Source organism: Colletotrichum acutatum (assembly GCF_030867785.1).
Source record: "Colletotrichum acutatum strain CBS 112980 chromosome Unknown BDZ83scaffold_126, whole genome shotgun sequence".
Classification (NCBI taxonomy): domain Eukaryota; kingdom Fungi; phylum Ascomycota; class Sordariomycetes; order Glomerellales; family Glomerellaceae; genus Colletotrichum; species Colletotrichum acutatum.
Window position 1 is genome coordinate 91,626 of NW_026849120.1, and position 20,753 is coordinate 112,378.

Below are 20,753 nucleotides of genomic sequence, written 5' to 3' on the forward strand. Positions count from 1 at the left end.
TGACCGAGCTCCGTGGAAAGGAGAAACAAACACAAACGGAACGAGCTGTGAAACGAGTTTAAGGCCGTGTCTTGTCGAATTTGTCGAGTTGGTTACGAGTTGATAGGGATGAACAGGGCAAGTTCAGGCAAAGTAGGGAGCTCCCGTTTGGACAGCTGCGACTGCTCTCTGCGACTAGCAGCTCATCCACAGCTCCCGATTGAGGTGAGCTGTCCACCTTGAAAGATGACTAAGGCATATCGCATAAAGGTATCCACACCGCTTTACTGGCAGAACGCCCAAAACGGTTCACCGCCTTTACTGCCCCGCGCTGCCTTCCGTTGTGCGCATTGGGCTGAGCTGCCAGACAGTGACACTTGCACCGTCTCTCCAGCGCCTTCAGGCACGAGCCAGCCTGACTACACTGGCGGCCTTCTGTAAGGTGCCAACTGCGAGCCGCCATTGGGTCCACCAGATGTTCCCCTAGGTACCTACCCAGCTACTTCACGTTTAGGTAAGAAACTAAGATCCGGGCCGCATTGCAGTCCCCGTCGGCCTTCCTCCCACTTCGTAACCCCTCCAACTTTGAACATCTACACTGCCGTATCTACCAGTCGCCCTTTCACAACCACACCGACCCCAAGTCTCTCGATACCCACGCACGACTCAATATGGGCGCAAAAGTTCCACGCAACTTCCGCCTCCTTGAGGAACTTGAGAAGGGCGAGAAGGGCCTCGGAGCAGGTACTAGAGCCCCTCCCCTCTGATGCAACACCAAGCAATCTGCCCCGCGCATCTCGCTTTTCTGACTGACTCCTTCCATTGCAGAGGCTTGCTCCTACGGTCTGAACGATGCCGAAGACCTCTTGATGTCCGACTGGAACGGAACCATTCTCGGCCCCCCTCACGTTAGTACCTCCTTTGTGCTTGCCGGCCCCCATCGAGGTGTTGCGCATCACTGACCGGTCCTTTGTAGAGCGTCCACGAGAACAGAATCTACTCCCTCAAGATGCACTGCGGCCCCAACTATCCTGACGAGCCTCCCACGATACAATTTGTGAGCCAGGTCAACCTGCCCTGCGTCAACTCCCGCAATGGCGTTGTCGACCCCAGACAGCTTCCTTGCTTGGCCAACTGGAAGAGAGACAACACCATGGAGACCATTCTCATTGAGCTTAGAAGGTAAGTTGGGGAGATGTATTCGGGCGCAGGCTCAAGTGTTGCAAGCCCTCATAAGGCGTGGCTAACGTACGTTCCTCCAGGTACATGGCGGCTCCTGCGAACAAGAAGATCCCCCAGCCTCCCGAAGGTTCTACATACTAGGAGCTCCCTATGTGCATGATTCCCCACGATTTGCGAAAGAGGGTTTGGCTGGGTAGGTCGGGCTGATTATCGGTACACATGGCATGGGTAGTATGGCTCAATGATTATGACTTTCTTCACACCCAAGGTTCTCTCCGCCCATTATGCTGTGCCGTGAAGGAAGGCTGTGTGTCTCTGTGCTTTCAGAGTCTGCACAGAGTGAGATGGAAGAGGATACCATCAACAGCATGCACCTCTGCGGGTGCGAGACTCGAATCCACATTGGGCACAACTCTCCAGGCTACCTCTGCTGATTTCACACCGGCTTGTTATCATCTGAGAATAATCACAGTCTTTCAGATGAGAACTCAACTAGGTGTTGGACCATGTTACAGTAGTAAGGTGATGTGGTTGGATCCTACGATCTATCATCGTGGTGACTGCTATGATGCTGAATGTTTTGAGATCCAAGTTTCATGACTAGCAATATCAATAAGGTTCCGATCCAATGCAAGAATCAGAGGATCCGGGCTTCATATCCGTTGCGAACAGATGTGCCGTCTGGTCTCCAAGCTGACAACGAAAGTCCTCGTGTCTAGGATGGATCCTGGATGCCCATAGCACCACGGAACGGGAGCATCAGAGCCCGGTGGGCCTCGGCCGATGCCGTCGGCTAATCATCGGTAAGGTACCTAGGCAGAGGCAGCTGCAGCTTCCGTCATCCATGGGATTTTTTTGCCCCGGTCAAACGACGGAGACCCACAGATCCTCTTTGGCCTTAGCTGATGACCCGCGAGAGAGCTGTTCTGGAGCTCGCAACCTCGATTTGATCCACGCATCTTCTCGATCTACGTCAATGCAGCAGCAGCAATAACAGACATGGCTTCGGCGGTAACCAAAGCCGCACTCTCCGCGCCGCTGAGACGGGCTCTCGTCCAGTCCCAGTCGCGCGGCTTCCAGACCACCACAAAGAGTCTGCTCCCGTCAGCATTCGGCTCCAGCTCCAGCATCCCGCCCTCTTACTTCCAGAGGTCATCGCTCCCCGCCAATACCGTCATCCGCTTCGTTCCGCAACAGACAGCATGGATCGTTGAGCGCATGGGAAAGTTCAACCGCATCCTCGAACCCGGTCTGGCTATCCTCGTCCCCTTTATCGACCGCATCTCCTACGTCAAGTCGCTCAAGGAAAACGCCCTCGAGATCCCCAGCCAGAGCGCCATCACCGCCGACAACGTCACCCTCGAACTCGATGGTGTCCTCTACACCCGCGTCTTTGACGCCTACAAGGCCAGGTTTGTCGGCACGTCCCCTCGACGGTACCGTGGTAGCATACTAACAATATTCCCCCAAGCTACGGAGTCGAAGATGCCGAATACGCCATCTCCCAGTTGGCGCAAACCACGATGCGATCCGAAATCGGCCAGCTGACCCTCGACCACGTCCTCAAGGAGCGCGCCGCCCTCAACACAAACATCACCGCCGCCATCAACGAAGCCGCCCAGGCCTGGGGCGTCACCTGCCTCCGTTACGAGATCCGAGACATCCACGCCCCCGCCGGCGTCGTCGAAGCCATGCACCGCCAGGTGACCGCCGAGCGCTCGAAGCGCGCCGAGATCCTCGACTCCGAGGGTCAGAGGCAATCGGCCATCAACATCGCCGAGGGTAAGAAGCAGAGCGTCATTCTGGCGTCCGAGGCCTTGCGCGCCGAGCAGATCAACAGGGCGTCTGGTGAGGCCGAGGCTATCCTCATGAAGGCCAAGGCTACCGCCGCCGGTATCGAGGCCGTCTCCAAGAGCATTGCCGACGGCGAGGATGCGGCACAGGGCGCCATCAGCCTGTCTGTTGCCGAGAAGTACGTTGACGCGTTTGGCAAGCTGGCCAAGGAGAGCACGGCTGTCGTCGTCCCCGGAAACGTGGGAGATATCTCCAGCATGATTGCCACCGGCCTGAGCGTGTACGGCAAGGTTGGCCAGGCGCAAGCCAGGACGATGGCGAAGCAGCTTGTCGGCAACGAGGCGGCGGAGAAGTCTGACGAGGGAGCGTCTGGGGAACCCAAGCAGCTGAAGGATTCGGTGCTCGAGAGCTTTGACCAAGCGGCAGGACAGAAATGATTACTTTGAAAGTACGGAGCCGGCGTTGATGGACAGACACACACACAAGATATGAGAATCGCCGGGTGTCACATTATGTACTAGTACTACCCACTCAACCAAAAGACGGGCGAGGAAAATGCCCATGCATATCATAGGTTAAAATTGACTTCATCAAATATCCCTTTGGCATAGCTCTTGCCTGATATCCGAGTCCCGTACAAGCCTAGCATCTGTGTACTAGCACGCTTCCCAGGAATTTTCCAAATCTCACCGTTCCCGCATATTCCGCCATCTGAATACACGGGAAGCCCTCATATACCCCTCCAAGTCCATTCCCGTCACCAGCCAGAAGGCGCCCGTCTAGGTCGACGGGTCTGGTCAAACTGGCTGGGTGGTGGAGTGGTTCGAGGTCAATAATCAATATATTCGCCCACAGCCTTACTCGACGACAGGCTCCGAGTTCGATTCCCAGCATGAGCACCAAGAGATGTAGCCAAACCAGTGGTGAACTCTTTTTTCCTTTTCCTTTTCAGGATGAATATGAATAAGGGGGGGGCGGGGGGCGTTTTCAGACCTTCTTCAACTTCTCTTAACTAGGTACCTCGTGATGATGTAAACTTGCAGCTTAGGAACGTGAGAGGCCCTACCTCATGCTACCTTATTTATAAGGTAGTCTATCGGAACAGGTAGATCGTTTTGAGGAGAATTTGATACCACTCGAATTAGACCTCTCATCTGCGCTAAATATTCCCGGTCATTGCTCGAGACTCGCAGTATCGTGAAAGGTGATGGTTCTATGACCTCGGCAGATTCTTAAACCCATAGTCCATCAAAGTCATAGATTATGTAAGCCTGAGTTATTTCCGTATCTCGCCGTATGGGACGTTGCGAGGTCTCCTCCTCACTAAGGTAGTTGAGTTCGAAAGGGCTTCACTTTTTTAAGCCGACACTGACAATACTATGTACATGCTCTGCGTGATAGTCTGGCCTCGATATTGATCTTAAGTCTATTGTCAGTGGGCAGCATCGAATTCTCTGGTTAAACGTTACAGCGGGCTGGCACATCTCTAGCCATGTGAGAACTCAGAAGGAAGCTGGGCGAGGAATTGAACCGACTTCAAGGATGATTATCAAGTATATTGTCACACTATGGTTGAAGAATCATTGGTGTTCACTCTGACAGCCGAACAGAGTAGTGGGCCTGACGGCGTCACGTTTTGAGGAAGTACTAAATACCTCTACATGCCCAGATATTTATAAGTGTAATTAATAAGTGTATTTATGTGTATCTTAGCCCTTTGGGAGCATGATGCTGTTCGTGATAATACACAAGCAGCTACCAATGTCCTGACACAGAAAGCTGCATCTTAGCCTTTTCAAGTTGATTTTAGACTCTCATGGGCCTCGCATCCTCCTCCTCTAAGATAAACATCCGTTCCTTGGGTAGATACTTACATTGGGTGGACACTCGTGCTCATGAGACAACTTGGAGCTGCCACTCATCTCACTTATATCATAGCTTCGAAGTCTGATGAAGAGCTTGCTTGTGGCCCAACTCATAGCATAAGTATTCGCTTCATATGTGTGCCACACATGAAAGTGCCCGTTCACAGAGAAAAGCCGAATAATGGATTAATTCAATCGAGAGCGCACATGTCTTTATAAGGTATGGGATGGATGCTCGGTGTAATGAACACTCTGCGGGAATGCTTAGAGGCTTCGCAAAGGATTTGATTAAGCTTCGAAGAAAGCTGTCGTAATATCCAACACACGCATTGATACACACCTGTATTTTTACTGTGAGATTTGCAGTAAGTTGAGCGCAGACATCCTTGTGTCATTGATATACTTAAGACTTACACAGCATATAAGACGGCTGGAAGGCGAGCGAAGAGGCAGCAACGCGTCTGCGCCTGTTTCCTCTCAAGGAACTTAAAGGAAACAGGAGCAATCACGCAATTTGCGTATCGAACACGCAGCAACATGCACAGCGGACCTTGGTGTTAGAGACAGACGCGCATATCCCCTCTGATATGATGCCTGCCAACAAGATGCACGAGAGTGACCTTGCATGGTACAGGATACAGGACGCAAACCGCATATCCAATTTAGCCGGACAGACACCGAATCCTCCAGATCAAAAGAAGAAAGGAAGAAGGAAAAGAAGAAACACTCTACAACATCGGCAGTCGAAAAGTCGCCTCTCGCACGGCCAACTTTACCCCGCGAAGAACTTTTTTTTCTCCCTCACGATAGTCTCTACCCCGCCAACTGGAACACCGGCGGCGGGTCCTATCCAGCACGACGCTCAGAGTTTTCTGCAAGCTCGATCTTCGCAAGATGCAAGCAAGTGGGCAAAGAAGGGCCGGCCGCCGGCCGGGTGGTCGTGCAGGCCTTGTCCCCTCCGACTCGCTTTTGGCTGCTGCTTTTGGCTGCTACTCTTGGCTTTTCTCTTTGAGGTTTGAGTGGAAGCCCCCAGGGGCCAAAGGCAAAGGGTGAGGGGGGGTCATGCCGGAAAGCGGGCGACGTCGTATCAGCATCGGCGAGATCTCCCGCGGTCGAATTCACGAGTGCGGTCTCGTGCCAGGGGCTGCGAAGGGCGATGGATGATGTCGTATCTATTCTACGGATACAAACAGGCGGGCTTTAGACCTTTGGCAAGTTCGGCTTCTGCGCCTTCGCTGACCTCACCAAGCTGACTGGAGCTTTACCGAACAACACCGTGGTGCAATTTGCCTGGCGCCTTGGTGCGGCACAGCACCGCAGGCTGCCGCTCTTCTTGCTCAGCTGTTAGCCTGTTTCGAGATGTCAGCTCTGCATGATGGGACTTCTGAGGTTTGGCGGGCGCGGCCCGCTCAAACTTTGGGAGGGATTTGCCGTGGTAGGGTTTGCGAAACTTCGACAACGCGGCCGAAGCAACCGGGGACGGGCAGCAATGAACATGTTTGGCCATGGGCCGTGGGAAAGGGGAGGGGGCATACCCAACTCGGACTCTCTCTCACCCAGGCCTTTGTCGGTGGGGTTTTTGGCCCTCGTTACCGTCCGGGACATCGACCGACGGAGGCGGCCGGATCAGGGTTCATGATGAGCGAGGAGGGCTGGTTCTGACTGATCAAGGCCGTTTGACTGTCAGGTCCACCGCCCAGGAAGAGTTGCTGTAACATCAGGATCCCATCTCCGGCTTCGCGAAGCGGGTCGAGGAAGGAGGAGGAGAAGGATTCGAATATGAAGTCAACAAGCGGCTTGCGCAACTGGTGGACCGAGCTCCGATGATCAACCCGGCAAGGGTTTGAGCTTTTGGGGGCCTTGAAGGCACATGGGGCGGTTATCTCAACCTTCTTTGCTTTTTACTTCCTCTCGCAGAGATGGGCACATGCACATTTTGGGGAATGTATCATGGGAGGGGGGAGGATCACCATCTGGCATCGGGGCGGGGACTGTCAGAGAAGAAGGACGTCGGCCCTTCATGCCTAATAAAGCATGCCGATTTCGCGGCGAGATATGTCTGATCTACATTCGAGCAGCCAGGTTTCAACGGGCAACAGTCTGACAGACAGAGCTGGCGTCCAATAGAGATGGGCAAGGCCTGTGAACAGTTGCAATGCTCTATCGTCCCATCAGGCTTGAAGCAGCGCATATCAAAATTTGCCTTTTGAGAATCGTAAAACAGCGATGGACCTTCGTGTCTCCTGAAAAAGGCCAAACCGCCCCCCTGGTCGTTTGGTTCCGGAGCTTCGACATTCCAAGCTGGAAAGCTCTGACCGTGAGTCCACTTCTCATGCCGAACTTGGATGGTGACGGGGACGTTTGTAGCATAGATATTAGGGAAAAAACAGACGAGCGAAGCAGGGTGACGAAACGACCTCGTAGGCACGGTGGCACGCAAAGTCACGATGGGATGGAATTGGGGCTGATGGTAACCGCCTCATCCACAGCAGATCTTGGTTAGCCTTACTCTGCAGCGGGGCTGGGATCTTGGATGGATGGATCGCCGACTTTCCTCTTCTGAAAAATCGTTGCGACGTTCGAGGGGGTGTGAACCGTGAGGGGGTGCTTTTGCTAGCGTAGCCAGCTTGGCAGCTGGGCTTTGCTGCTCTGCTTGGATTAAAGTGCAGGGCAATGTTGCAATCCCAATATGGATGCGAGAGCATCCGTGCTGCAATGACGGGCCAGAGCTGCAAACTACAGTGCCTATTTCCAAGTTTAAAACGAGCTTTCGTCCGAAGGATGATGTGGTGGTGGTGTTGAGCGAGTCAACCCGCTGAGTCGAACTGGCAATCCGGTCCGAACTCTACTCTGCAAACTCTGCAGGTTTACTAGAGCGATCAGTGACGAGCCGTGTCCGTGTGTCCCATCATGGCGTTTGCTCGAGTGGAAAGTGTTTTTCTGCGGATGTGCCATGGATCTTCCCCGAAGAGGGTGCTGGCTTCGATTCTGTCTGACCCTCTGATGTCAAAGGCCTTGCCTGGTCGCTGATCTGGATCAGCAAGTTGAATTAGACTTCGCAGCAGCAGCGTGCCGTGTACCGTCTTCGCACCTCATCTTGTGAGACATTGCGGCGCCAGATGTCATGCGTGCCATGTTCAGGCTCCGACGATAGACGCCAATCTATCGATCAAGGGTTCACCCGATTGAGGCGGGAGAGAGAGGCCTGGTCGAAGAACCCGACTTAGACACAGTCACTGCATCTGTACCAAAGTTTCTATCTTGGGGGAACCGGTGGGATGGTCCTCGCTTGGGCCATTGGAGTTGGGACCGTCGAATTCCAGTTTATCTATGTTGAGAACATGTTCCGGCGCATTGTAGCGATGACACGGGTGAGCGACAGCTTCGGCGCCAACTCATCCGATGTTTAGTCTCGACAGCGACGGTAAGCGTTTGGGGGGGCTCGAGTCCGACCCGGCCCAGTATCGGGGTGTCCTCGACTCTTCGGTCACCACAGGTGAGACTGAGAGAGAGGATACCTCAGCTCACTCTGTCAGAGCGGACCTGTCAGCTTGTTTGCTTGTCAAACCTGGGCTTGGCTTGCCTTTGCCTGGCGTGCTTGGAACGTTTCTTTTTGGGAGGTGCTTGGTGGATACGGTAACTGGCGATGCTGCTATTGACAGGGCCGGTCTTTAATCATGTGGTCAACTTACCCCGGCCTCTGACCGCGGGCCCCTTTCGATCGTTAATCTCACCGATGATAGGCAATCGACTCAAGCGAAATATGGTCAATGGGTTCCCCTGGTTTTCAGCCCATGAGACCAAATTCACCAAGACACCATTGGCAATCCTTGAGTGGGATCTGACCTGTATCCGTACTGATACTCGTACCATCGTACGAATACAGAATGTCAAGTTTGCTCTGTGGTTGCGGGTGACAGGTGCATGAACCACGGGCTCCCGTCTCTGGCATCGGATCGCTGCCCCCTTTGTTTTTACACTATCCATACACAGAATACGCATAATTTGACATCTGTGGACTATTGAACTGGGAACTGAACGGCGCTGTTGCACGTCCCCACGGGTCCCCTAGGAAAGGATTCGTAGTGTAAATGCGTTTGACGGCTGAGGCGCTTTGGCTTCAAACATTGTATTCGGAAAGTCAGACACGAGTCCACAGCAGATATGACTGCGTGTACAAATGTGTTTCTGGGTGAAAAAAAAAAAAAGGTTACGTTTGTCAAAGGTTCCCTGTGCAAGTGGAAGCGAACCTAGCACGCTGGGTTAGCCCTCGCTGTGCAGCTCGTGATGGACGTGTACACGGACGCCAAGTTTCGACCGGATACATCATTGAACATGGAATGGCAGGCTTCGGAAGTGGAGTTTGGCTTCGCCGCTTGCGTGCAGCGCCGCCGTGCTACCGTGAACATGTCGGCACAAGGTCAATCCCACCCTGCTCTACGGGAATCCATTCGTGCCGTACTGGTAAACCTCGTTGGAGTGGGTGAAGCCAAGCTGTCACTGCCTTGAGGCTTGTGTTGGAGCGGCATCGATTCGTCGATGATCTATCCGTTCTGGGCAACTGGGCTTTTGCACCTGATGGAAATATTGTTTGCGCGTTTCTGCGCCTAGACTGTAGAGGTAGTATTGAGTAAGTTGTAAAGTCCTCGGTCTCCTAGCCATACTCTTGTGAAGATGTAAAGTGATTCACAGGCCTCGCGGCTTTTCGCAGACCCCTCAAGGACCTCAACAAATATGGATGGAAAGATAACTTCCCGTGCCTACGACATCGTCGTCGTCGTAGACAGAGGGTCTGTGAGTCGCGGACCTTACTGCCGTGATGTCCGTGACCGTCCTAAGGCAAGTGATGGACCTGTCGAGAGCGGCGCCTAGCCCGATGAAGTTCGTCCCTCATCCAAAAAAGAGGCTCGTTCGCGAAGGGGACCCGACGATATGGACCAGCCCACATGGGAACGCTCACAAGTCTGGACGAAACTAATGCTCTCGCCACCGCAAAAAGCAAATCCTTCGTTCCAACTTCCCGCAGGACAGACTCAAGGACCGCTTCTCATCTTGCTTCCTTCTCTCCTTTGCTTTGGTGCTCTCACTGTCCTCCATGTCCCTCTCATTCTACCCTAAACAGCGTCATCTTCAAAGGCTCAGTCGATACGAGTCAGGGAAGTAGCAGTCAAGGTCTCTCTGCTGCATCTCATGCGTCGCAAAATAAAGTCGCAACATCGACTGAGTCGGTCTTAGATTGCTTGCTTTTGCCGCCTGCAGAGTCTGATGAGAACAGACGTCGGAAACGCTCGACCTCTTCCACGTTGCCTTTTCGCCCTGGTGGGCATGTACTCCGTAGGCATTGGCCGCGTCCTTGTCTCCGTCTTGAACGTGCTAGGCTCAAGCAGGTACGAATGGTGCTTGCTCATTGATAAGATTGACTCCTTTTTGCAAGCATCTCAGCCACGCCGTCCCCATCCCCAGGCCATGTCGAAGTGGCAGAGCAGCACGACAGCTCGAACAACGACTTCTGAAAGTGGGTGGTGGGCACGTAAGTAGCCCACAGTCCCAGTGGTCTAGCCTGCCCCTCTCTCTGGGAAAAAGAAAAAAGGATATTCCAGAATACGTGGAGCATTTCGTAAGGCCCGGAACATGGGCCCAGGTTCAGTCAGGGGCGGTCCTTTTGACCACCGCATATGGATGGGCCGCCCGTCTATCTGCTGGGTTCGGAAACGGCGGGATCGTGAATTGACACCGATATTTGCGAACCCAAGGAGCCAGCGGGCTGAAATTCTGAGTTGGCAAAGCATGAGCGGGCGGCGGGTGGTGCCATGGTGCGGAACGACGCCAGCCAGACCCCATACCCTATGGGCAGAAAGGCGTTTGCATGGCACAACAAGCTTGCGTCTATGCTACGTTGTTGCCAACACTGTGATGATCCATTGTCCTGCGGCCTGCCAGCTCAACTATCAGCAGCCTCCTAATAACCAGTGGGCCTCTGGATGTTGGCTGTCGCCGCTGTCCCGCACCAGGCCGTTTCGAGACATGTCGCCCACTATACGTCCAATTCTGCTGCTTCGAGAAGAACTAATGGTGATAGGTCATCCGCATACTGGGGAATTCTGAGACAAGACCAGCACAGAAGCGGATGAGCGAAGTCCCCCGTGATCCATTGGATAATGGCCCTCATAACGGCCAGAGGCGGTGTCTTTCTGTGGACTGAGACTTCTGAGTAGCAACTCAGTATTGGTGCTGTAAGGCTCATAGTCATAGGTACGAGTGCATCTTGTGGAGAGGCAACAAGGCTAAGCGTATGACGGTTGATCGGGACACGAATCGCTACTGAAGCTATTGCCAACAAGTGCCGTTACTACGATGACCGGCGTGTGCAGATTTGCAACCCAGAGCTGAACTTTGCAAATTGAATGCGGCGTACGGTCCACGGATAGACAGAGGCCCAAAGCGCTCATCGACCGACCTTTCAGACGTCGATGAGGATGGATTTATGGAATAATGGCTGTTGAGCCTTGGGGTCCAGGATTTTTCTGCTGAATGGCTTCGCTGATCATCCCCGATGAGACTGTGGGAAGTATGCCCACCGCCCGTAATGGGCAAAGACTCCTCCACACTTCTTCAGGGGCCCCGGCGATGCCCTGCAGAGATCATTCATTGGAAACCTGGGAGGGCATTCACGAGTCCCTCGGTTGGCGACTGGGGGGCAGAAGACTCAGGGAGGGGGGCGCGGTTTCGCGCATCCACGAGCCATTCAGCCCCCTGCTTGACCTCCGCTGTCAAATTGATTAAAAGAATATTGGGCGGTGATTGCGAGTGTCATCGCTGTCGTCTTCACGCTCTCGTCATCCATCCGTTTGTTGTATTGAGCAGCTGCCCTGTGCTTCCCGCGTCTTGTCCGTCCTGTTTCCGTTCCTCTTTGCCAGCTGATCCCCTTGGGTCTATGGGCTGAGGGTTGCAACCACTGCCAGTGGTGAATCCTTAGGAGCCAGTCCGTAGTCGACTATTTGTGTACGTATAGGTATAGGCATTTCCTCCTTTGCAATATCAAAATCATGGTTCAGGGGTGTGTTTCCGCCGGCCGACAACCCCTGCCTTAGCCCCGGGTGTCGTTGTGCAGCTCGGGAGGGGACCAAGAAAGTGCCAGGCCGAGGGCCGGTCATTAGAGCCAGCACGAGGAGGCACGGGTGCTTGAAGGAGAGAGACGATTCTGGCGTTCGCGGTCTGTCCGACGTGCTCTTCTGCATTCCCACCGTCTCGTGTGGCTTGCAAGGATTGCGTGCGGTGGACCGCCACCATCCATGCAGAATCTGGACGGCTTCCCACCCTAATCACCTGCAAGTCAGGCAGTCCCCAGCCAAGGAGGGGAGATGTATCGAGGCGAAAAAAGGTGGATGACTTTAGAGTAAAGGGTAAGAGGGTGCGGTATGTAAGGTTCAGGTGGCCATCCAAGAGGCCGTCACGCACGTCAAAATGCCTTGGTGCTGGGTGTGAAATTTCCAAGTTCCATTTCCCTTTTCCCCCAAATATCATAATCGCTGTTCCCTCCCAACACCCACACTTTCCGAGGAAAAGGGAAGGGCCCTGAATTTGTTTTCTTTCGAGTCCTTACTCTTTTCCGCCTCATAGGTCTCATGTTCGACACGTGGAGGAACAGCCCGTTCGAAGAATTAGCTTGAAAGCCGAGAGAGCCCGTCTGGCCCGGACCGATCTGGAAATTGTGCCGGTGGAGACGCAAACAGGAGTTTGGCTTATTACCCCCCTTGGTCCTGAGTGCCTTCGTATGACAGCCATCGTCTCATTTCTTTGTGTCGCCGTCGGAGTGGGAGGACCGCTCGGGAGGAACCTGCTCAGCTGTGCCACCGAACCTTTACCACGAACGAAAGAAACCAACAAGAAGCTAAGCAGCAAATTGTCATCTGTGGGACAGGAAACATTGAGCAGCAATATTAAAATCGCATGGAGAATTGTCGACCTGCTGGCTCACCAAAACCGCATGCATCGATAGCGCGGGTTGTCAACCTGCTTTGACAAGGTACTTCCCTCCACATCCAAATCCACGAAGCTCTGCCATATGAAAATCCGCCTGGCCAAATCTACGAACCAAAGCAGCCTTTCTACCTAATGCTCTTTGCTGCTCTTGGCAAGAAGAGGCTTTCGCGAGAAGGAAAAGAAGACCTGGGCTGACCAGAACGACAGAGGTCGCCGCCGCGCCGGTTCGTCGAGATGGGGCGAACCTCTAAATTCACATTCCCCGTCCCCGGGAGGAAACAGAAACCGCCGTTTGGCCCGATTGTGTCAGGGCCCATGTCGAAAGCGCAAAAGATTCTAGGAACCGCCGAGATCAACATCGACGCTCCGCGACAATGGGATTCCGCCTCCAACTCCGGCATCAGCGTATGCGTATCCGAAAGCACGGCGACTTATAACCCGAGCGAGAGAAGCCGAGGAGTGATGCGCCATGAAGAGGAGGGCAGTTACGCAGGGAATAATCGCAGTAGGAACAACAACGCGAACGCGCAATGGGAACAGGAGTCCGAGATCGTGCCGGCTTTCTTGACAAACCGATTCGCGCAGCTGAATACCGAAGGCAGTCAGCGAGAGTTTACTACCGAGACATCAAGCCTCGCTCGACGTGGCTCAAACTCGACCATCACCTCGTGGTACGACAAAACGAAGATGCCGCTCTCGATATCGCAGCAGACATCCTCCTCCGCCATGGCAAAGGGCCTGCCGCAGAAGGCCAACGCCGTCCTCGATATCGAAGGCCAGTCATCGACCAATGTGCCAGCACCGTTGAACCTGAAAGCCAAGAAGAGGCCGAGCCGACTAGATCTTGGGCCATTGTTGTCTCGGGCTAAGCACAACAGCCTAAAGGGCAAATCCGACTCTCAGCGAGCGAGCTCCGTACGTGGAAACGAATACACCAACCGATCGCCCTCGCTCGCCTCGGTCACCTCACCCAAGAGCACACCACCGCCGATCCAGCAAAGAATCGAGAGGAAACTAACGAGAAAGAGCACGTACGACAGCCTCAACTCGACCGGAAGCCGGCCGAGAACTGGTTCCAGCAGCCGCAGAGGCGCCAACGACATCAGCACGTTGCCCAACCTATATGAGCATTACGAGCAAATGTCATTTGACTCAGTCCTGGGACATGACGGTCCTTTGGCTGCTGCATCAACTCACTCTCTGAATAGTGTCGCTCACACACCACTAAGATCGCCGTCCACCACAGACCAGCAAAGGAGGAACTTCTCGAGGCCTCCCCTGAGACACGACGGGACGACGTCAACATACCAACCTCAATTCGGACCGTTACCAGAGTCTACTGCCGCATCAACCGGCCACCAACAGACGCAGCCCGATCGCGATTGCGCATCTAGCGTTTCAAGCCGCTACACCAAGACGTCAAAGGCCTCCAAACGAACAAGCCAGAGTCTAAATGGTTCTGATCTGATGGAGAAGAGTGTGTTGTCGTTGTCCTCAGACTCGGAAGACGACTTCTTCCCCGACTCCGTGTCGAAGTTCACCGGGGGTTCTCGCAGCAGTGATGCGGGCAGCTTGGCTCCTTCATCGCTAAGATCGACACACTCTCGAGATGCCCCGTCATTAGGACAAGGCTCGAGGAAGTCTGTCAAACATGCCAGCTTTGCCCCGACCAACACATATCTCACCATCCCTAGCAAATCTCCGCCGAGCAAACCACCCAGCGTCAACGCACGCATGAGTTCTTTACCTTCAACTACATATCGGCCCCCGCCGGCTGCGTCAAACCGGTCATCACAATACTCGACCATGTCAACATCAACAACTGACTCTTTGAACAACTCCCTCACCAACTCAGTGAACAGCCGACAAAGTCGCGCGAGTTACGGTGTTCAGGAGGCGCGCGTAATTGCCGTACTTCCCCCGCAAGAATCACACCCAACTCCGGATCGTATGATGAGCAACCCACCCCAGCGCATGCTGTCCACAAAGTCTTCATCTGTCCATTCGGTCGACCAGCCAACGCCGCCCACGAGCCCAACATCAGTGGAGTCCTTCATGAGTTCCGGCGGTGGCGCCGCAGCGGATGTCAACAACACCGCAGACTCTCGCTTCATGGCTGTAACCCGACAGGAAGAAATGCTGCTCGCGGCTCTCCGAATGAAGCGCGCTCGCATGCGCGAATCGATCCTGGCCGAATACGAAGACGAGTCGAGAAGTTCTTCCTCCTTCCATCAGCGCAACTCGTCGCAGGGCACCATTACCGAAATGGACTGGCCAGAACCCCCGCAGACCCTCCGCCACCAGACATCGGCAACCTCGAACAGCACCATCAAGGCCGGATCGCGCGCCTCTGACAGTCGTCCGGCATCTTTAGTCAGAGGCCGGAGCCATCAACGCAGCAACTCCCGCCATCTTGACTTTCCCGCGCCCTCGTCGCAGCCGGCATCCGGCGCATCCTCGAGGACAGGCAGCCTGCGCAAGATGAGACCGGTCCAAGAGACGACACAGCCGAGCGAATCCTCCAAGCAGGAGCGGATTCTGCTGTACTTGGACAGGCCGGTGGGTAACGTCAACTCAATGGACTTTGCGGAGCCGAGCCCAGACCTGAGCGACTTTATGGACTTCGACAACGTCAGCGAGGAAGATGAGGAGTTCACGAGCGGCATGTCCATGTTTCGGAACCGGGACCACCACCGCATCACCATGGGTGCCGTGGGCAACAAGGGCCGGGGACGGATGCTGATGACGGGCGAGAGGGTCCGCCACGAGTCTTCGCCGCTGAGACCGAGGGGGGAAGACGACGATTTCGGAAGCCGGAGCGCGAGCACGAAGAGGGCGCCTACCACCGAAATTGTTGAGAGCGACAGCGACGTCGAGCCGATGTTTGGGATCCCGAGACCGGATTCGCCCGTGTCGCCTGAGGGTACCCTGGGTCTTCCTCACCAGGGGCTGTCCAAGAAGAAGGCTGTCCGGCTCAGCGCGGTCGGCAACGCGGGGGTTGAAGCCGGCTGGTGGGGCGACGACGGTTGATCTGTTTTGAAGCCTGTTTATGAGGAAATTTTCTCCGAAATAAGGAGGGTCTTCTTTGTTTTTCTCTCGTCGTGTGGGAACGATTTCTGATAAATCTTCTTCATGATACCCCTGCACATGAACAAAACGTCTCTTTTCTTTTCTCTTTGTCGATAACAAGATCCTCTTGCTGTACAAAAGATTCTCTCAACGGATATAACCAAGACGCGAGGTGTTATTGGGGCACAAGGGACGGCGGGATGGGATAATTGTGATTCGGAACTCTGGATGAAGCGGGAGGCCAGGGGGCATCTTTTGCATGAGCCATTTGCATTTTTTTTTTTGATTTATTTGTTCTTTTTGACCCTCGATGTAGGGGCTACTCGGCATTACGCCCAGTCGAAACCATTTCTATTGAATGTAATACTATTACACGGTACTTTTGGATGGGAGGGAGGAGCGGTGTAATGTGAGCATCAAACAACTACGGGAGATGCGAAGGCCTTCAAGAAGGGGATCGCTGACTGAGAGGAATGCAGCAGAGTGTTGCGAGAGCCACAGTCCACGTCGTTGATGGGATAGACCATCACGCGACGACTGAGCACATAGTCATTTGATGACGAAATTACCTTAACCTCAAAGTTGTCTGCCTTCTCTCATACCAAAGCCAATGCCATACCCTCTTGCATACTTGATTGACATGCCCGTGACAAGCGCTCAAGTCTTGCCACCTACATAATCATGACCTTGCTTGTGAGATTATCTTTTCGTTAGTATCGGTGAGACTTTGACAGGTATCGAAGGAGCATATCGATTAGAGGATGCTCGTCATATGGGATGTCAGTATCACTCAAAAAATCACGACGTTTGGTCACGGCGGTTTGAACCCAAGGATATGTTTTAGCCAGTGACGGTCGCAATATGAACAAACTCGATTAAATGCGAAAAAAATGAGTTCACCCCCCGGTGGGGGCTACATCTCTGGTGCTCATGCTGGGCATCGAACTCGAACTCGTAGCCTGTCGTCGAGTAGGCTGTGGGCGTAATTGATTGTTGACCTTGAACCACTCCGCCACCCAGCCAGTTTGACCTGACCAACCGACCTAGGAAGGCGCCTGCTGTGCTGGTGACACGATTGGGCTTAGGCGGGTGTATGAGGGCATTCCCTCGTGGTGTATTGTGCTGGACCGGATGAATATACCCACGTACACATAATCCGTGGTCCTCGGGTATCAACATGCCACCAATCCATTCCCTCTACTTATCGCTCTCATCGCTCTTGACTTCCATCCTAGCTCGAGAATGCCGCTCGATGAAATGCTCAATGAGCTTAGATAAAGTAGGATGATCTCAACAAGGGGTTGATAATATGATACGGTCAGAGCGGTATGCCCCGCATCCGACGCGGGGTAGAGATAGCAGCGATCAGATCTGCAAGGGAGTCTGAAACTCATCCTTCTCCCATGTAAACACCATGTGTAGCTCATACGATGTATAAACTCATCAGAAATCATCTCCTTCTTCTCCCCGGGACCATCCTGGCAGCCGGGTCGGGACCTTCAGATCAGCAAAAGCCACTTACATCCCGGACCTGTCTCACCCCACTGCCCGCGTCGGACCCCCGATCCGGCGCAAGCAACTTCCCGGATTGCACCCGAGACCCCCTCTGCTCCATCAAGGTGTGCGACGAGTCCCTCTCCGCGAACCAACGCGCCAAGGCGCTGGTAGCCGAACTCACGATATGGGAGAAGCTGGATAACCTCGTCAACGAGGCGCCCGGCGTCCCGCGGCTGGGGATCCCGCCGTATGAATGGTGGTCCGAGGGCCTTCACGGCGTCGCTTCATCGCCGGGCACTAAGTTCGCAAAGAGCGGGAATTTCAGCTACGCGACGTCATTCCCGCAGCCGATTGTAATTGGTTCGGCCTTTAATGATGAGCTGGTGGAGGCCATCGGGGCCGTGGTCAGCAAAGAGGCGAGGGCATTTAGCAATGATGGCAGATCCGGACTTGACCTCTACGTGAGTGAAGACTGAGATGAGAGACATCTCTCTCTAAATCAGATGTTGACGGAGCCTTCAGTCCCCAAACATCAACGCCTTCAAAGACCCCCGCTGGGGACGCGGCCAGGAAACACCCGGCGAAGACCCCTTTCACCTCCAAAACTACGTTGCGGCAATGCTCACAGGCCTCGAAGGATCCTCCGACCCATCCAACAAGAACCTCATCGCGACATGCAAACACTACGCAGCCAACGACTTTGAGCATTACAACGGCGTCGACCGCGCCGGCTTCAACGCAATCATCACGACCCAGGATCTTTCAGAGTACTACCTCCCGCCCTTCAAGACGTGCGCCGTCGAGAAGAACGTAGGCTCCTTCATGTGCAGCTACAACGGCATCAACGGCACCCCGTTATGCGCCAACGCGTACCTCCTGGAAGATATCCTGCGCGGCCACTGGCGATGGAACGGTGAGGGTCAATACGTCTCCACGGACTGCGACTGCGTCGCGCTCATGGTCTCGTACCACCACTACGCGCCAGACCTCGGACACGCTGCCGCGTGGTCGATGAAGGCCGGCACGGATCTGGAGTGCAACGCCTTCCCCGGCTCCGAGGCCCTGCAGCTGGCGTGGAACCAGTCCCTCATCTCTGAGGAGGAGGTCGATCGCTCGCTGACGAGGATGTACACGGCGCTCATCTCCGTCGGCCAGTTCGACGCTGCGCGAGAGCAGCCGTTGCGGTCGCTGCTGTGGCGAGACGTCGATACGGAGGAGGCGCGGGAGCTCGCTTACAGGGCGGCTGTCGAGGGCTCGGTGCTCCTCAAGAATGATGGGATCTTGCCTCTGTCCGCAGATTCGGGCAAGAAGTTTGCGCTGGTTGGGCCTTGGGCTAAAGCTACGACACAGATGCAGGGTAATTACTACGGTCCGGCGCCGTACTTGGTCTCCCCGTACCAGGCTGCTCAAGACCTCGGGCTAGACTTCACGTATACCCTGGGCTCCATGATCAACGCCTCGGACGACTCACTTTCCGACGCACTCAAATCAGCCAAGGAAGCCGACGTGGTCATCTTCGCGGGTGGCGTCGACAACACCCTGGAAGCCGAGACACTCGACCGCAAGACCCTGGCTTGGCCTGAATCTCAGCTCGAACTTCTCCGCGCTCTCGCCGAGTTCGGCAAGCCCGTCATCGTGCTTCAATTCGGCGGCGGGCAGGTGGACGATACGGAGCTCCTAGCCAGCGATTCCATCAGCGCGATTCTCTGGGGTGGGTATCCAGGCCAATCTGGGGGCAAGGCTATCTTCGACTTACTCTTTGGGCGCGAAGCGCCGTCTGGGAGGTTATCCGTCACGCAGTACCCGGCGATCTACAACGAAGCGGTCCCGTCGACGGATATGAATCTCCGACCGGTACCGGGTAACTCGGGCCTTGGGCGAACGTATATGTGGTATCTCGGCGAGACGCCCTTGCCGTACGGCTTCGGTCTGCACTACACGACCTTTGACGTCAAACTTAAAGCACTACAGGAGCCTGCTATTACCACAACTAACCAGCTCACACTTTTGGAAGATAGCGGGGCCGCGTCTGGTGTACCATCATGGCAAAAGACCTTGGAGAGGCCGATGCTGACTATTGCCGTGACGGTCACCAATATTGGGGAAGTTGCCTCAGACTATGTGGCACTGCTGTTTCTCAAATCAGATGTCGGTCCCCAACCCAGGCCGCTCAAGACTCTCGCGGGATATACTCGCTTCAGAAGTATTCAACCCGGCCAGGCAGCCGTGAAGGAGGTTGTCGTCACCGTGGAACGTCTGGTACGGGTCGATGAGCTGGGGAATCGGGTGCTGCATCCCGGGTCGTACGAGGTGTTTGTGGATCTAGATAAGAAAGCGGTGCACAAGTTCCACGTGGGTGGCCCGGCGGTAGTTGTTGAGGAGTTTCCACAGCCGAGAGCATAGAAGTGTTGGTATTGCGAACAAAGCGAAAGTAGATGGTCACGCTTTGAAAAGTGGTCTGGAAGGTTCTGGAGGGAAGATGGTTAATAGATCCTGCCGCCGAGATTCATCTACCAGTAGCTGTTTTCACCTCATGCGTGTGGTGCAACCGCAGCTATAGACCTTCAAGAAGAAAATGAAGCCCGCGATTTAGTGACTTGCAGCAGCTGGACAGAACCATACTCTGATTGTTTGAGCAGTCGACACAGGCGAGGAATTGTTTGTTTTTGATATTCCAAGAGTCTATTGTACTGTTCATTAGGTGGCCAAGCAACTCTCCCACAAGGCAAGTCAGCCCGTAGTCTAAAGTTGTTTACCCAGATCAGCCTTCAACCTCGCGGTGACCATTTTGCGCCCTTCCAGAACGCCGTCATGAGCGTCTCGATGTGAGGCCCCCCCTTTGCGCGAAACCAACTCCGGGCTCGAGGTAGGGAGTTGCCCCTGCATATCTGCCGAATTTGACCTAATTGTTCGATGCTATGCCATGCTACGTAGTCCTCGTCCCTCAGTTGCCATCCAAGCGACGACCAATGTAGGAATGAACATCAGGCACGCAAACATTCGACACATTCGTCGCCAGGTTCTGACACTCGGCATCCGTGTACAACTCGACTATCCCATAAGTCAGTAAAACCTCCGAACCAATTTGTACCCAAAAAGACACAACAGGAAAAACTCACAGCTAAAAACAGGCGTAAGACCGCTCGCCGAGAACTTCTTATACGTAGAATTATCAATCCCAACCGGAATCCGGTGGCACGCGCCGACGTAGTCGGGAGGGATCGCCATGGCCTGTCCGCGCAGCGTACCCGTCTCCATCTGCAGCGGGTTTCCTGTGCAATCGGAGGCGGCGTCGTAGAACATTTTGATGGTGCCCATGATTGGTGTCGCGGTCGCGGTGGTCGCGAGGGTTGCGAGGGCGGCGGTGAGGGTCGTGAGCTGCAT

General features: G+C 54.4%; 5 protein-coding genes across 5 annotated transcripts; 4 read left to right on the forward strand and 1 right to left on the reverse strand.

Moving 5' to 3' along the window:
• Positions 1–650: 650 nt before the first annotated feature.
• BDZ83DRAFT_588388 (ubiquitin-conjugating enzyme) lies at positions 651–1,302 on the forward strand (the record flags this gene model as incomplete). The annotated part of the gene is made up of 4 exons (XM_060506135.1): positions 651–723; positions 808–887; positions 956–1,161; positions 1,242–1,302. 4 exons carry the CDS (start codon positions 651–653, stop codon positions 1,300–1,302), a joined length of 420 nt encoding a protein of 139 aa, XP_060360155.1.
• An 858-nt stretch (positions 1,303–2,160) lies between these two features.
• Positions 2,161–3,392, forward strand: BDZ83DRAFT_588363 (SPFH domain/Band 7 family protein; the record flags this gene model as incomplete). The annotated part of the gene is made up of 2 exons (XM_060506130.1): positions 2,161–2,573; positions 2,633–3,392. The coding sequence occupies 2 exons, from the start codon at positions 2,161–2,163 to the stop codon at positions 3,390–3,392; spliced, it is 1,173 nt and encodes a 390-aa protein (XP_060360156.1).
• Positions 3,393–13,037: 9,645 nt separating this feature from the next.
• Positions 13,038–15,833, forward strand: BDZ83DRAFT_588379 (uncharacterized protein; the record flags this gene model as incomplete). The annotated part of the gene is made up of 1 exon (XM_060506134.1): positions 13,038–15,833. The coding sequence occupies one exon, from the start codon at positions 13,038–13,040 to the stop codon at positions 15,831–15,833; it is 2,796 nt and encodes a 931-aa protein (XP_060360157.1).
• Positions 15,834–17,265: 1,432 nt separating this feature from the next.
• BDZ83DRAFT_61584 (glycosyl hydrolase family 3 N terminal domain-containing protein) lies at positions 17,266–19,915 on the forward strand. Its single transcript, XM_060507924.1, has 2 exons — positions 17,266–17,830; positions 17,892–19,915. Exons 1-2 carry the CDS (start codon positions 17,303–17,305, stop codon positions 19,770–19,772), a joined length of 2,409 nt encoding a protein of 802 aa, XP_060360158.1. The 5' UTR covers positions 17,266–17,302; the 3' UTR covers positions 19,773–19,915.
• Positions 19,916–20,313: 398 nt separating this feature from the next.
• On the reverse strand, positions 20,314–20,753 carry BDZ83DRAFT_756425 (uncharacterized protein; the record flags this gene model as incomplete). Its single annotated transcript, XM_060514744.1, has 2 exons — positions 20,314–20,420; positions 20,489–20,753. 2 exons carry the CDS (start codon positions 20,751–20,753, stop codon positions 20,314–20,316), a joined length of 372 nt encoding a protein of 123 aa, XP_060360159.1.

Bases quoted from the DNA above. Each gene is read 5' to 3' on its own strand.
- BDZ83DRAFT_61584 (XM_060507924.1), top strand. From the start codon at position 17,303: ATGTATAAACTCATCAGAAATCATCTCCTTCTTCTCCCCGGGACCATC. The intron at 17,831-17,891 runs GTGAGTGAAGAC...CGGAGCCTTCAG, and splicing joins GATCCGGACTTGACCTCTAC to TCCCCAAACATCAACGCCTT.